We start from the raw sequence: 13,107 nt of genomic DNA on the forward strand, positions 1-13,107 counted from the left end.
TGGAAGAAAGAAACTGTATCACTTATGTGGAGACAGTGGCCACCGGAGTTGCTGAAGGCAGGGAGACAAAAAAAGAGGTGTGATATGAGGGCATTTTCAGGACTGAGAGTTGTCCTGAATGATATTGCAGGGACAGATGCAGGACATTATATATCCTGCCATAACCCACTGAATGGACTGGGGGAGTGTAAACTACAATGTAAACTATAATCCATGTGGTGTAGCAGTTCTCCAAGGTGTGTTTGTCAAGTACAGTGAATGTGTCACACTGATGGGGGAGGTTGTTGATGCAGGAGAAGTGGGGGTGTGTGGGTGAGTTATGTGGGAACCTCATATTTTTTAGTGTAACATTTTGTGTAATCTATGTATCTCTTTTTAAAAAAGACAATTAAAAAGTTTCATTTAAAAAAAAATTAATAAAACCAGAAGAACAAAGTTCAAAAGGCCATTAACCAGAAGACACCCAAACAAAAGCCAGAACATCAACCAAAGAAAAGCAGATTTAGAACAAAGAGGACTCACCAAGAGAAACCAGGAGCTATCAGGGAGTCAAAAGAGTACAAGTAGTTCTAGTAGTTACCATGCTTGAATTCAATGGTGGTTCTACTGTGGAAGTGGCCAATCACTTTGTATCCCACTTTTGACAACACATAATCTTGACAGAGAAATAAAAAGCACTTGTAAAACAGTAAAAGCATTTATTAGGGATCTTAGAGTTGCAACTCAGAGAGCACAGGTTCGGTAATTCTGTCCAAGTAAAGGCTGTCAGGCAAGGGTTTTAAAATAAAAAGAGGAAATATAAAAAAGAGTAATAGGTTAGAGTAAGTGTCTTAGAAGTAGGTTTCATTAGTTTTTTTAGAAAGCAAATGGTTTTGTTAGCTGCTTAGGTTTTTCTGTAATAGACAGTTGGGGGCTTTGAGAATTGCATCAGGGATTTTCTTTATGCATGGCTCTCCAACTCCACTTTAGGTTTCTTAGACTAATTACTCCATTTCTCTTACACAGGAATAATGAAATGGAGAATTTAGGTCAACTTTGTGTTTTTGTTTTTATTTTTTCTGTTGCTATTGTAAATGGAATCCCTTCTTCTATTATATTTTCCAAGGATTTATTGTTTGAAGGTAGGGAATCTGCAGGTTTGAATGTTTTTAAAAAGATAATTGATGCCATGCAAAATTCATCTCTTCCATTCTACAATTCTGTGAATTTTGAAAATACATAAGTTGCATAACCATCACTACAATCCTGATACAGTTTGATTCATCACCTCAAAATATTCTTTCATGCCGCATTTTATTCCATCTCTCCCCCTAGTTCCAGACCCTTGTTAACCCACATTCATTTCTGTCCTTATATTTCTGTGCATTCCTAAAGTTATTGTGCATTGCATCTTTGAGTCTGTCTCCTCTTGCTCAGCATGATGTATTTGAGATTTGTCCATGCTGTTAAGTGTATCAGTAGTTCTTTCTTTTTTACTGCTAGTACTACACAATTTATGGATGTGTTACAATTTCTTAATCCATTTTCCAATTGAGAGATTTTAGGTTGTTTCCGGTAATTAGAAATTATGGATAAAACTAGTATAAACATTCAGATGCAGTCTTTTTGCATGTGAACATAGGCTTTCATTATCCTTGGGTAAATACCTAGGAGTGGAATATACGGGTTGTGCAGTAAGTACGGATGTGACTTTGCGGCGGCTTGCTCGGTCGGTAGAAGTGGGGTCTGGCTGCGGACGAGGGGTCGGTCCAGCTCTGGACGAGGGGTCGGTCCCGCTTGGGACGAGGGGTCGGTCCCACTTGGGACGAGGGGTCGGTCCGGCAGCAGACGAGGGATCGGTCTCACAAGGGGTTGCGCGGTTCGGCTGACGGGGTCGCTTGGCGAAGCCGGCGACGAAGGGGTCGCCCGGAGAAGCAGGCGACGAAGGGGTTGCCTGGAGAAGCAGGCGATGAACTGGGGACAAGGGAGGCCAGGCCCTTGTCGGGGGCTCTCAGGACTGGAGGGCGCACGGCAGAAGAACTACCGCGGAGACAAGGTAAACACGCAAGTCCACTTTATTGAGGGAGAGGCAACAGTTTTATAGGGGCTGGGGAAGGCTGATTGGTTGAAGCCACGCCCTGTTCTGATTGGTTGCCGGCGAAAGGTCAGTGGGCGGTACTGGATGGGGGAGGGGTGGTGGTTAGGGATTGGCTGTCGCTGTTGCTGGGGGAAGGGGCAGGGTTTAGGGATTGGTGGCTGCTGTTGCTGGGGTGGAGGGCAGACTTGAGTTTCCCACCCACGCCTGGCTGTTGCTGCTGTCGGGGGAGGGGAAAAGGGCAGACTGGATCTTTCCGCCCACGCCCGGCTGTTGTTGCTGTCAGGGGAGGGGAAAAGGGCAGACTGGAATTTTCCGCCCTGCGCCTGCGCAGGGAGAAAGAAGAAGAAGGGTACTGCCCCACAGGCATCGTGTGGCGCCACCCGGGAGGAGGGGTGGCCGCGGAAGCATGGCTGCCGAGAAGGGGAGACCCGAGGGCACTCTGCGCCCATGCCGAGCTTCCTTCAGGGGTGGCGGTGAGTCCGACCAAGCACCCTATTATGGGGGCAGCGGCTTGGCCTGCCGCAGCCACTCCCCCGCCAGGCCAGCAAACCACACTTCAGCCCGAGGGGTGACCGCATGACTTCGTATGTATCCGCTAACCTGCCAAAGTGTAGCATTCTGCTTTGCCACCAGTAACAAATGGCATTTCCAATTCCTTTGCATATTTGTCAGCAATTGGTTTTGTCAATTTTTAAATAAAATAATCTGAAAAGTTTGTAGTCATGAAAAAATGTTCAACATCATGAGTCATTAGGGAAATGTAAATTAAAACTACAATGAGATTTCATTAGATTGGCCACTATTAAAAAGTTTGAAAACTGTAAATGTTGGAGAGGATGTGGAGAGACACGAATGCTTATTCACTGTGGTGAAAATGTAGAATGGTACTGTCACTGTGCAGGACTGTCTGGCAGTTCCTAAGGAAGTTGAATATAGACTTACCATGGGACCCAACATTACCATTTCTAGGTATATACCCAGAAGAATAGAGAGCAGAGACACAAAAAGATATCTGCATACTGATGTTCATAGGGGCATTATTCATTCATGATTGCTGAAATTTGGAAACAACCCAGATGTCCATAAACAAGCTGTGGTGTATACACATGATGGAATATTATATAGCTGTAAGAGGAAATGAAGTTGTAAAGCATATGACAACATGGGTGAACCTGGAGTCCACTACGTTGCGTGAAGCAAGCAAGGCACAAAAGGACAAATACTGTATGGTTGTGCTATTAAGTAAATATACTGTGCAAGCCCATGGATTTAATAATTAGAATATAGGTCACCAGAAAACAGAAGGAGGGTAGAGAATGGAAAGCTGAGGATTAATCTGTACAGAATCATTAAGGTTGTTTGTAAATCTTTGGAAATGAATAAAAATGGTTAAAGCATACCATGGTGTTTGTAATTAGCAGTACTATTGCATGGGTATGACAGTGGTTGAAGCAGAAATTCTAAGGTCATGTTTATTACTAGAAGAAAACTAAAAACTGTAACCTGGGACTCTATAAGATAGCAAAATTTCAAGTAAAACATAAATATGGATGATACTGTACATATAAGACTGTTTTTACAAAAGATAAATACTGAGAGAAGGAAAAAGAGTAGTGGCTATGTACACCAGGTGAGGCATAGAGAGATTAAGAGGTGATGAGCTTTGTTTCTTTGTTTGTTTGTTGTTTATTATTATTGGAATAATGAAAGTGCTATGGGAGAGATGGGGGTAATAAATGGCACAAGTGAATACCATGAATTGTACTCTTTGGATGAATTTAAGCTTGATTAATATCTATCAATAAAATTGAAAGAAAAATGCTTAAGAGAAGAAAATCTGAATATACAAAATAAATTAGAGAGACAGAAATGAAATAGCAGCTATGTATAGTAGGGGAAGTTTAAAGAGACTGAGAGGTAAATATTAAGGGGTACAGTTTTTTGTTTGCATTTTTTTGTTGTTGTTTTTCATTACTATTGATATTGAAATAATGAAAATGATAATGATGGGACTGATGAAAACACAACTTGTGATTATCCAAAATACCATTGATTGTATGCTTTGGATAGACTATATGCTTTATAATCTGTATCAATAAAACCAATACTTTTAAAAAGATTTTTTAAAAACCTAGCAGATTAAAAAATACATAAATAAATGTGTAGTGATCCTCCGTTTGAAATGAATTGGATACAGGCCTGACAATGGTATAACTTGGGTTAATTCAGTTCCTGCAAAGATAAACGTGAAATCACAAAGCTTTTCATGGTATCTGGATCTTCTTCTTTTATCTGAATTCTATCTATTAGAATTGCATTTTAGGTGACTACATCTCAAGTATGCAGGTGGTCTTCAATTTCCTATTCAAATTTGAATGTGCATATTTCTGTCCTGATTACTTAGGTATCATAAGCCCTCTCTTTTGCACTAGCTGCTTTCGAGACTGCGTGTACTCCAGAAAACCATGTTCTTAACGCTGGTCCATTTCTGTGGGTGTGAACCTCTTGTGTGTGGGATGTATTGATTAGGTTACTACACTTAAGGGCTCTCTAATTAAGTTACATCATTTAAGGCATGGCCCAGGAAGGGTCTTAATATTCTTGCTATAGTCCTTTATAATCTGAATGAATATGGAGAGAGGGAGAGAGAGAGAGAGAGAGAGAGAGAGAGAGAGAGAGAGAGAAGGCCACAGAAGCACAGAAAAAGCTACAGAAGCCAGAAGTGAAAGCAATAAAATCCTTAAGAGAAGGGAAAGACCAGGAGACTGCCATGTGACTTGCCGTGGATCCAGAATCACTGGCAGCTGGTCTTTGGGGAGAAAGCATAGACTGATGATGCCTTGATTTGGACATTTTCATGGCCTCAGAACCAAGCTTGTAAATGAATGAATCCCCATTGTGAAAGAAAGCAATTTCTGGTATTTTGCTTTTGGCAGCTGACTAAAACAGCTACTTGGCAAAGGCTCAAATGCATTATATAAAACCTATTTTGGAGGTGAAGTCATTTGTGACTGTTTTTGATAGAAAAAATTCTCCACATGTATATTCTACCTGGGGACATCATATACAAGTTTGCTCTATGAATGCACATAGAAGAATTTAATATTCCTCCTTGGCTTTAGGTAGGAAAAATAATTAATTCTGGTCAGAGTCACAGTAATAAGTAAATGGTGCTCAGGAGTTAAGTAACACAAATCAGCATTAATGTTATTATGGCTCCTGCCTTAACAACTTTCTCTCTTTCCTCCAAATCCATTCACTTCTAGTTGATGCCTTTTTTTCAATTTCTCTCCCTCCTCCCCCCACCCCCACCCCGTTGTCTGTTTTCTGTGTCTATTTGCTGCATGTTCTTTGTCCGCTGCTGTTGTTAGTGGCACAGGAATCTGTGTTTCTTTTTGTAGCATCATCTTGTGTCAGCTCTCCGTGTGGCACCATTCCTGGGCAGGCGGAACTTTTTTTCCGGCTGGGTGGCTCTCCTTACGGGGTGAACACCTTGCATGTGGGGCTCCCCTATGCAGGGACACCCTTGCGTGGCACGGCACTCCTTGTGTGCATCAGCACTGTGCATGGGCCAGCTCCACACAAGTCAAGGAGGCCTGGGATTTGAACCACGGACCTCCCATGTGGTAGACAGACGCCCTAACCACTGGGCCAAGTCCGCTTCCCTAGTTGATGCCTTTTTGATGCCCTAAAATAGCTCTACCATGACTGCAGAGGCTAGGAATAAAATGATGCCTATTCAACAAAATTCTTAGCCATAAAATTTTTAATATATTTTAAGTACTTGGGATAGTTGTTACAAAAGCTACACTTAAAGTCACAAATAATTTTTCTAAAGAATATATAAAGGCAAGGATTTTCCAAACATTATGCCAATTTATTTCATTAACAAAACCCCATGAATCAATAATTTGTTTATGTAAAGAAATCTCTATTTAGAAAGGAAGATATTCAACATTTAATTACCTACTGATATTTTACAAAAGATGAATCATTTAAGATTCCAGATAACAAGGCAATAAAAAATATTTGAGCACACATGTTCTGACTGCATGACCATTATCTTGTGCTTTAGACATACTTGTTCCTTAAAGAAGAATGGATCTCTATTGACTACAAAGCTTCCTCATGGCATTTTTCACCTCTGCATTTCTAAGAGTGTAGATTAAAGGATTTAACATGGGTGTTACCATAGTAAAAAATACAGCCACTGCTTTATCTGTGGGGAAAGTGGTCATGGGCCGAAGATATACTAATATGCAAGGTATAAAGAATAAGACAACCACAGTAATATGTGAGACACAGGTGGAGAGTGCCTTCCGTCGTGCTTCAGAACTGTGAGACTTCAGAGAGCAAAGAATAAGGGTATAGGAAGTCATAAGTATTGAAAAACTGAGCATACACAGGAACCCACTGTTGGCTGCAGCAAAAGGTCCAGTGATGTGAGTGTCGGTGCAGGAGAGCTTCAGCAGAGGGTAAAGATCACACATGAAATGATCAATGACATTGGGGCCACAGAAGGGCAACCACGCAATGAAAAGGATTTGAATGAAGGCATGAAGAAATCCCCCAACCCAGGCCACAACCACCAGAAGGCCACACATCCTCCGGTTCATCGTGATCGTGTAGTGCAGGGGCCTGCAGATGGCCACATAGCGGTCAAAGGCCATTGCTGTAAGCAGGAGTATCTCAACTCCGCCAAGGAAATGCATTGCAAAGACCTGAGTAATGCACCCACCAAAGGAGATAGTTTTCTTCTCAGCAAGTAAGTCAAAGATCATTTTGGGCACTGTGGTAGAAGTGAAGGTGCCATCTTGAAAGGACAAGAAAAACAGAAAAAAATACATCGGGGATGCCAGGGCTGGGCTGGTGGCAATAGTCACTACTATGAGTAGGTTGCCTGCCAGGGTGATTAAATACATGACTGTAAACACGACGAACAAGATTTTCTGCACATCTGGGTTCTGTGTCAGGCCAAGCAGGATGAATTCTGTCACATTGTTGGCTTGTTTCGTGAACAACTGGGTTTGCATATTGATAATTGATTTATCTGCAAACATCAATGATGACAGATAAATTTGGTTCAAGAAAATAATATACCTTTCAGATAATTTGTCTCTTGTAAGATATATGGAAACCCCAAGTAGACATACACTGGTCTTAAAGTTTGTCTCTATTTTTAATCACACATGGTGTTGAATTCATAGCCCTTTGCAGCACACACACAAACATACCAGCAGTTTTATGACTGTTTTCATGTCAAGCACATTTCCTGAAATCATAAATGGCTGAATTCTCTTCCAATCACTGTCACAGTATTTTCTTACATTAAAAAAAAAACAAAAACAGGACTAACAAGAAGACATTTCAGAATGAACAGAGGCGTGAATTCACATGTCTGCCTCCCTGTGTTACTTTTCTAGTCATTCAGGCTGATGAGGCTAAGCTACTGCCTTTCTGAGCCTTGTTAACTTCAACATGATTCAATGTGACAAACATCAGGTGAGTTCTGTTTGAAATTAGGGATCATGTAGCCACAGTGCAGACTCAGGTGGCCTGGGTTTTCTGATGCTGCAGAAAACATATGGAGGCAATGAGATTTGTGAGTTCGTGTTTCAGCAACAAAGAATTTATAGAAATATTATAGATTTCTTATCAAATGCCTCTGCAAGAATGATATCCTAAAGAGGATAAAAGACAGCCTTATGCCATGCAATTTTCCCACATTTATTAGTAACTTTAAAATTTACTGTTTGAGGAACTTCTGTCATAAAATAAATAACAGGAGTCTTTTGCAATTCAACCCTACATTAAGGAACATTATGAAACATTCTCTGGACCTGTTCACATAATTTAATATGAGGACATAAAAATAGCATAGTTCATTGTTCAAAGCATGTTCCTTAGGATAGACAGACTATATTTATATTTTGTTTTCATTGATAAATACTTGTGTGATGTTATGTATGAGCCATATTGTTTTCTTTTTTTATTAGAGAAGTTGTGAGTTTACAAAACAATCATGCATACCATACATGCATGATGAAAGTCAATATTCTTTAATCCTTTGTAACAAATGTGTCACAACAATATAAGGTGGTGGTGGTAGGGCAATATATGGGAATCATGTATGGCCATAGTCTTGTTGAACCCAAAATTTTCATATATAATATAGGCAAAATAACCAAGGTAATAGAAGCATTGAAGAATATCATTATGATTTATGTCAAAGTTTGTATCCTAAAGGTAGAAATATCTTTCCACACACATTTCCAAATTATTTTTAAGTGATCCAAAATTAGAAACCACATATAATAAATCCTATGCTTGAAATAGTTTCTTATTATATATATAGGAGTAAACAAGTACTCATCTCAAGATGCTTGAAAATAAAACTAAGTACATTAAGAAAAATTTGATTGCAGAAATCAATAAATCAGGCAATAAAAAAATATTAGATTTGATAACTTCAAAAGCCTATTGACTTTTAAAACTGATGAATACAAATAAGCTCAGTAAAAAAGCTCAGATAAAGGTAACTCCCAAAAGGACCTCAATATAAATAATTGTATGTATTTTTCAGTGAGCAATAAAAGTTTCTTCAACCACTGGTAGACACTTATCAACAAAAGTAAAGTACAGACTATATATATTTTAGTAGAATAAAAATTAGCAAGAAAACATAGGACTGTATAACAAAAACAATGAGCCCTAACATAAGACATGGAATATAGTTACTACTACAATTATAATAACAATATGCCATCAGTTGTAACAAAAATACCAACACATGCAAGGTTTAATAATAGGAGGGTTTATAATGGAACTGAGTGTTTTCTGCATGATTTTTAGGTAAACCTACAACTTCTCTAATTTAAAAAAAGAATAATAAGTAATCCCCAAAACTAAAGAAAGACTTCTCTTTATGTCATCTCCAAATATAGAGGAAAGAGAAGAAAGCGTGTCTTAAAATCTTAAAGCATCAATAGGCTCAAAACAGAAAAACAAAGAGATAAATATGTAAATGAACTATGTATAGGGTAGGCATGATATGCAAAGTGCAATGGTATAAAAGAGCACCAAATTGATGGATTCAGTCTCAGAAAGACTGGGAACAAATTTGAAACATGTTTGTAACAAATGTGATGAGCAACTGTTACTATAGAAAAAGCATTTGCAAATAAAGTATTTCTGCATACTATTGTAAGGAAAAGGCAAAAATTAATGAAAAGAGAATTCTCATGAAATAAGTTAACCATCTGAAAAACCGTCTATTTCGTAAGTTCTGAAAGAAATGCGATTTAAAATGTGAACTATTTTGTGTTAGCAAAATAAAAAAGTTGTAGGAGAGCTCTATTATACTGAGCTGGTGACTGCACGGTGGTATTAAATATCGTGGAAATAAACATGACTTTATACAAAGGATTTCAAAATTGTTTATGATCCTTGGACTAGTACTCTTTTCTCTTAGGAATCTAGCCTAAATGAAAAATATTGGCAAAGCATGTGCATGTATATATTATATTTCAAAATATTTTTCATACTATTGAAAATGAGAAGAAAACCAAAATGTCTACATAATAATTAGTGCAAAAATACAAGTATAAGATGACATCCATATTGTGATCTCAGTTACATAAAATGACATGTATAACAGAAATGTATCTAAAATAGACAGTAAACAAATAGTACTTATTTGAATTATGGATTAGGGGCAATTTTTATGTTCTTTTTTAAATCAATTTTGTGATCCCAGTTTTTTGTATTTTTTATAAAGAGAATGTATTGTCAGTAAAATAATTTAATAAAAGTTGTACTCTTTTACCTATGACCTGCTTCTAATTTTCAAATGACTGCTTTTCCCAGTACATTGGGCATTCTGATAATGAAGAGATCTGTGATATTGGAAACACATATTCAAAGTCAACGTACCTGTGAACCGAAGATCTTAGTGTCACTTTGAGAGAAAAATACCAATAAAGAAGTCACTGTCTCTATCTAATCTTCTGAATGTGTTTAGAGAAATAACAGCATTAATCTATGACAAGGCATCTTATCTGGAGAGAACACTTCCTATAGAGATAGCAATCACTGACCTATTACTAACTGCTGCTTTGCAAGTTCACCCATTTTTTTCTGAAGTTTAAAATTTCTTTCCTCAATGAATGATTCAAACATGATTGCTTAGAATAACTTCCTTAGTAAATATGAGACTATGGACAGAGTTTATTTTTGCTCTAAAGACTCACATCATCCTTACAGTGTGGCCCACAAGCACCCCAGCTCAGATAATGAATTTTTTTAGCCAGAGAACATTCAAAGTTTTAGGCTTCAATAGAAATTGAGGGTGAAAAACCTAATAATTGGAGGACGTTTCTCTATAAACCTCCTGCCTGCATATTTGTTCTTTTGCTCTTTAATAACTATATGAAGTATACTATAAAAGCCACTTGAGATTTGTACTAACTTGATTCAGATCTCTGAAAATAGAAACTGTGTTAAAGCAGGAATATTATGGATTGTCAGTTTCGTGAACTCAAGAGCAAAAAATAGTCACCTTGAAATAGCAGGTCCCTTAATTTAGATCTTTAAAACCTTCTTAGAAAGTCTGTGCTCAGCCTGGAGATAACTCCTTTGTTCCTTGGGATCTTGGATCCACATGGTTTGGAAACAGAACCAACAGCATCTGTAATTTGTGGCTTGTTGTGCTTATCTGATATTTCAGGCTCAGGTATACTTACAGTCTGCCCTTTTCTACTTTTGCAAATGTGATTTCAGGGATATATTTAAAGGGATATTCATTAAGCACTGCTAGTTAATGGTGTTCTTAACTTTCAAGTCCCAGAGGGATAAAATTAGCAGCTTCAACCAAGATGTCGCCAAACCAGTTCATCTGTTTTCTCTCGTGGCTGTAGCATCAGTGACCATAGTGGGGAGAAATCCAATCGGCTTGGCAAGCAGACTGTCTATGACAGTAGTTTGGAAGTGATCTTGGAGTCTGGGACATAAGGCACAGAATGTTCTAATGTAGAGAGTGTGGGTCCATGAACTAATCAGAGTCTATAAAACAACTCTAAGAATACCTGAAACAAGAATTAAAGAGAGGACTAAGCATGTGAAAAAAATCTAGTTCAATGCAAAACTGCTATTCTACTGTTGACACCCTGAGGATAGGTGCATGCAGGTTAGAGATACCTAATATTTAAAATCTGAATCATTCCCAAGAAAAAGAGCTTTGGGGTGATTTTAGGAAGTCTGGTGTAGCAGGCCAGATCTTCTAAGACTGTCTCTTCCACTTACTATGAGAACTTGGTCAAGTTTCCCAGCCTCTTTATACCTCAGTTTCCACATTTATACAAAGAGGATGATAAGGTACCTATCTCATAGGACTGTCAGGGATTCTAAGAGAATTGCGCTGAGAATGTTGCCTGATTTGGAGCAAAGGCTCATTGTTGGCTGTTGTCATATTTTGTATAGGAAATGAGAGTTCATGGTGCTACTGACCAAGTTTAAGGCAATAATTGTCTCAATTCTTATATGTAGTCTATTTTTCTCTTTGTTTGATAGAACTCTGGAAATGCTGAAATTAGGAGGAAAAAAGGTCAAGTTTTGATGTATTCAATACTGATTCAAAATCATTTTAATTCTAAAATAATCTACGCATGTTCAATCGTTTCATTAAAATATCTGACAGTGATATTGAGACTCCCTGGAAAGGTTATAAGGTATAAATAAATATAAATAACATGTGATTCACTAAAGCAAGCACTGGTCATGTATCAGTCACTCTGTTAAGTACAGAATATCATCTAATTCTCATACAATCCCATGAGGGAGATATTGATATTTTCATTTTATACATAAGGAAATTAATACTAACTTTGAACATCTCTTGAACAAGATCCAAAGGGTAATAATTAGTAAAGCTTTGTTTTAATCTCTGACAGATCTGATTTCTAACCCTGAGTTCTAATCAATATGATATTTTACCTCATAAGACACAGGTGCTATGATGTGTCTTATTCATCTTTGGATGAGATTGGAGAGAAATACTGATTCAGACAAGCTCTTGGTTCTACTACCAGTAGCAGGCAGGGTTTATTCCTCAGGCAGATACTATGTGTAGCTGCTATTCAGAAAAGAGAAGATGGAGAAAATAGAACATTTGGTACTTCCCTTTATGCCTCCTGCCCCATCTGGGGAATCTGCACTATTCAGATAGCTTTGGTTTTGGAATTTCTTGGTGCCTACACAGTGAAAGCAAAGTCTAAGTTAAAGTTCAGATTTAGGAACAGAGGCATCCTCTACATGAGTAGAATATGTTAAGATTCTAGAAAAATTACTCACTTCTCTTAATTTGCCAGTGCTGCTAGCACCCATACAGTGGGTTGGCTTAAATAATGAACATTTATTGGAAGTCTAAAATCAAGATGTTAGCAATGGCATTCACTGAGTAGGTAGTCATGTGACAGCCATTTTTTAACAATTTATCAGGATTGCATCGAATCTGTAAATCAATTCAGGTAAAATTTACATCTGAACAATATTTAATCTTCCAATCCATAAACAGTGAATGTTCTTCTATTTATTTAGGTCTTTGATTTCTCTCACCACTGCTTTTCAGTTTTATGAATAAGGTCCTTTACATTCTTTGTTAAATTTATTCCCAAATATTTCATTCTTTTAGTTGCTATTGTAAATGGAATTTTTTTTCCTGATTTCCTCCTCAGATTATTAATTACTATAGTAGAGAAACAGTACTGAATTTTGTGTATTAATCTTGTGCCTTGTGATTTGCTGAACTTATTCATTAGCTCTAATAGCTTTATTGTTGATGTTTCAGGACTTTCTAGATACAGGGTCATATCATCTGCAAATAGCAAAGATTTTACTTTGTTTGCAATTTAGATGACTTTTCTTTCTTTTTCTTGCCAATTTTCTAGCTAGAATATCCAGTACAATATTGAACAACAGTTGTGAAAGTGAGTGTCCTTGTCTTTTTCCAGATCTCAGCAGGAAAGCTTTTTGTT

The 13,107-nt window shown here is 37.7% G+C and overlaps 1 protein-coding gene across 1 annotated transcript; it reads right to left on the bottom strand.

Moving 5' to 3' along the window:
• Positions 1-6,183: 6,183 nt before the first annotated feature.
• LOC101426230 (olfactory receptor 4C5-like) lies at positions 6,184-7,110 on the bottom strand. Its single transcript, XM_004458006.3, has one exon. The coding sequence runs from the start codon at positions 7,108-7,110 to the stop codon at positions 6,184-6,186; it is 927 nt and encodes a 308-aa protein (XP_004458063.3).
• Between the last annotated feature and the right edge of the window lie 5,997 nt (positions 7,111-13,107).

Source organism: Dasypus novemcinctus, chromosome 10, assembly GCF_030445035.2.
Source record: "Dasypus novemcinctus isolate mDasNov1 chromosome 10, mDasNov1.1.hap2, whole genome shotgun sequence".
NCBI classification, from domain to species: domain Eukaryota; kingdom Metazoa; phylum Chordata; class Mammalia; order Cingulata; family Dasypodidae; genus Dasypus; species Dasypus novemcinctus.

Excerpts from the sequence above, each read along its gene's own strand:
- LOC101426230 (XM_004458006.3), bottom strand. The coding sequence starts at position 7,110 with ATGCAAACCCAGTTGTTCACGAAACAAGCCAACAATGTGACAGAATTC.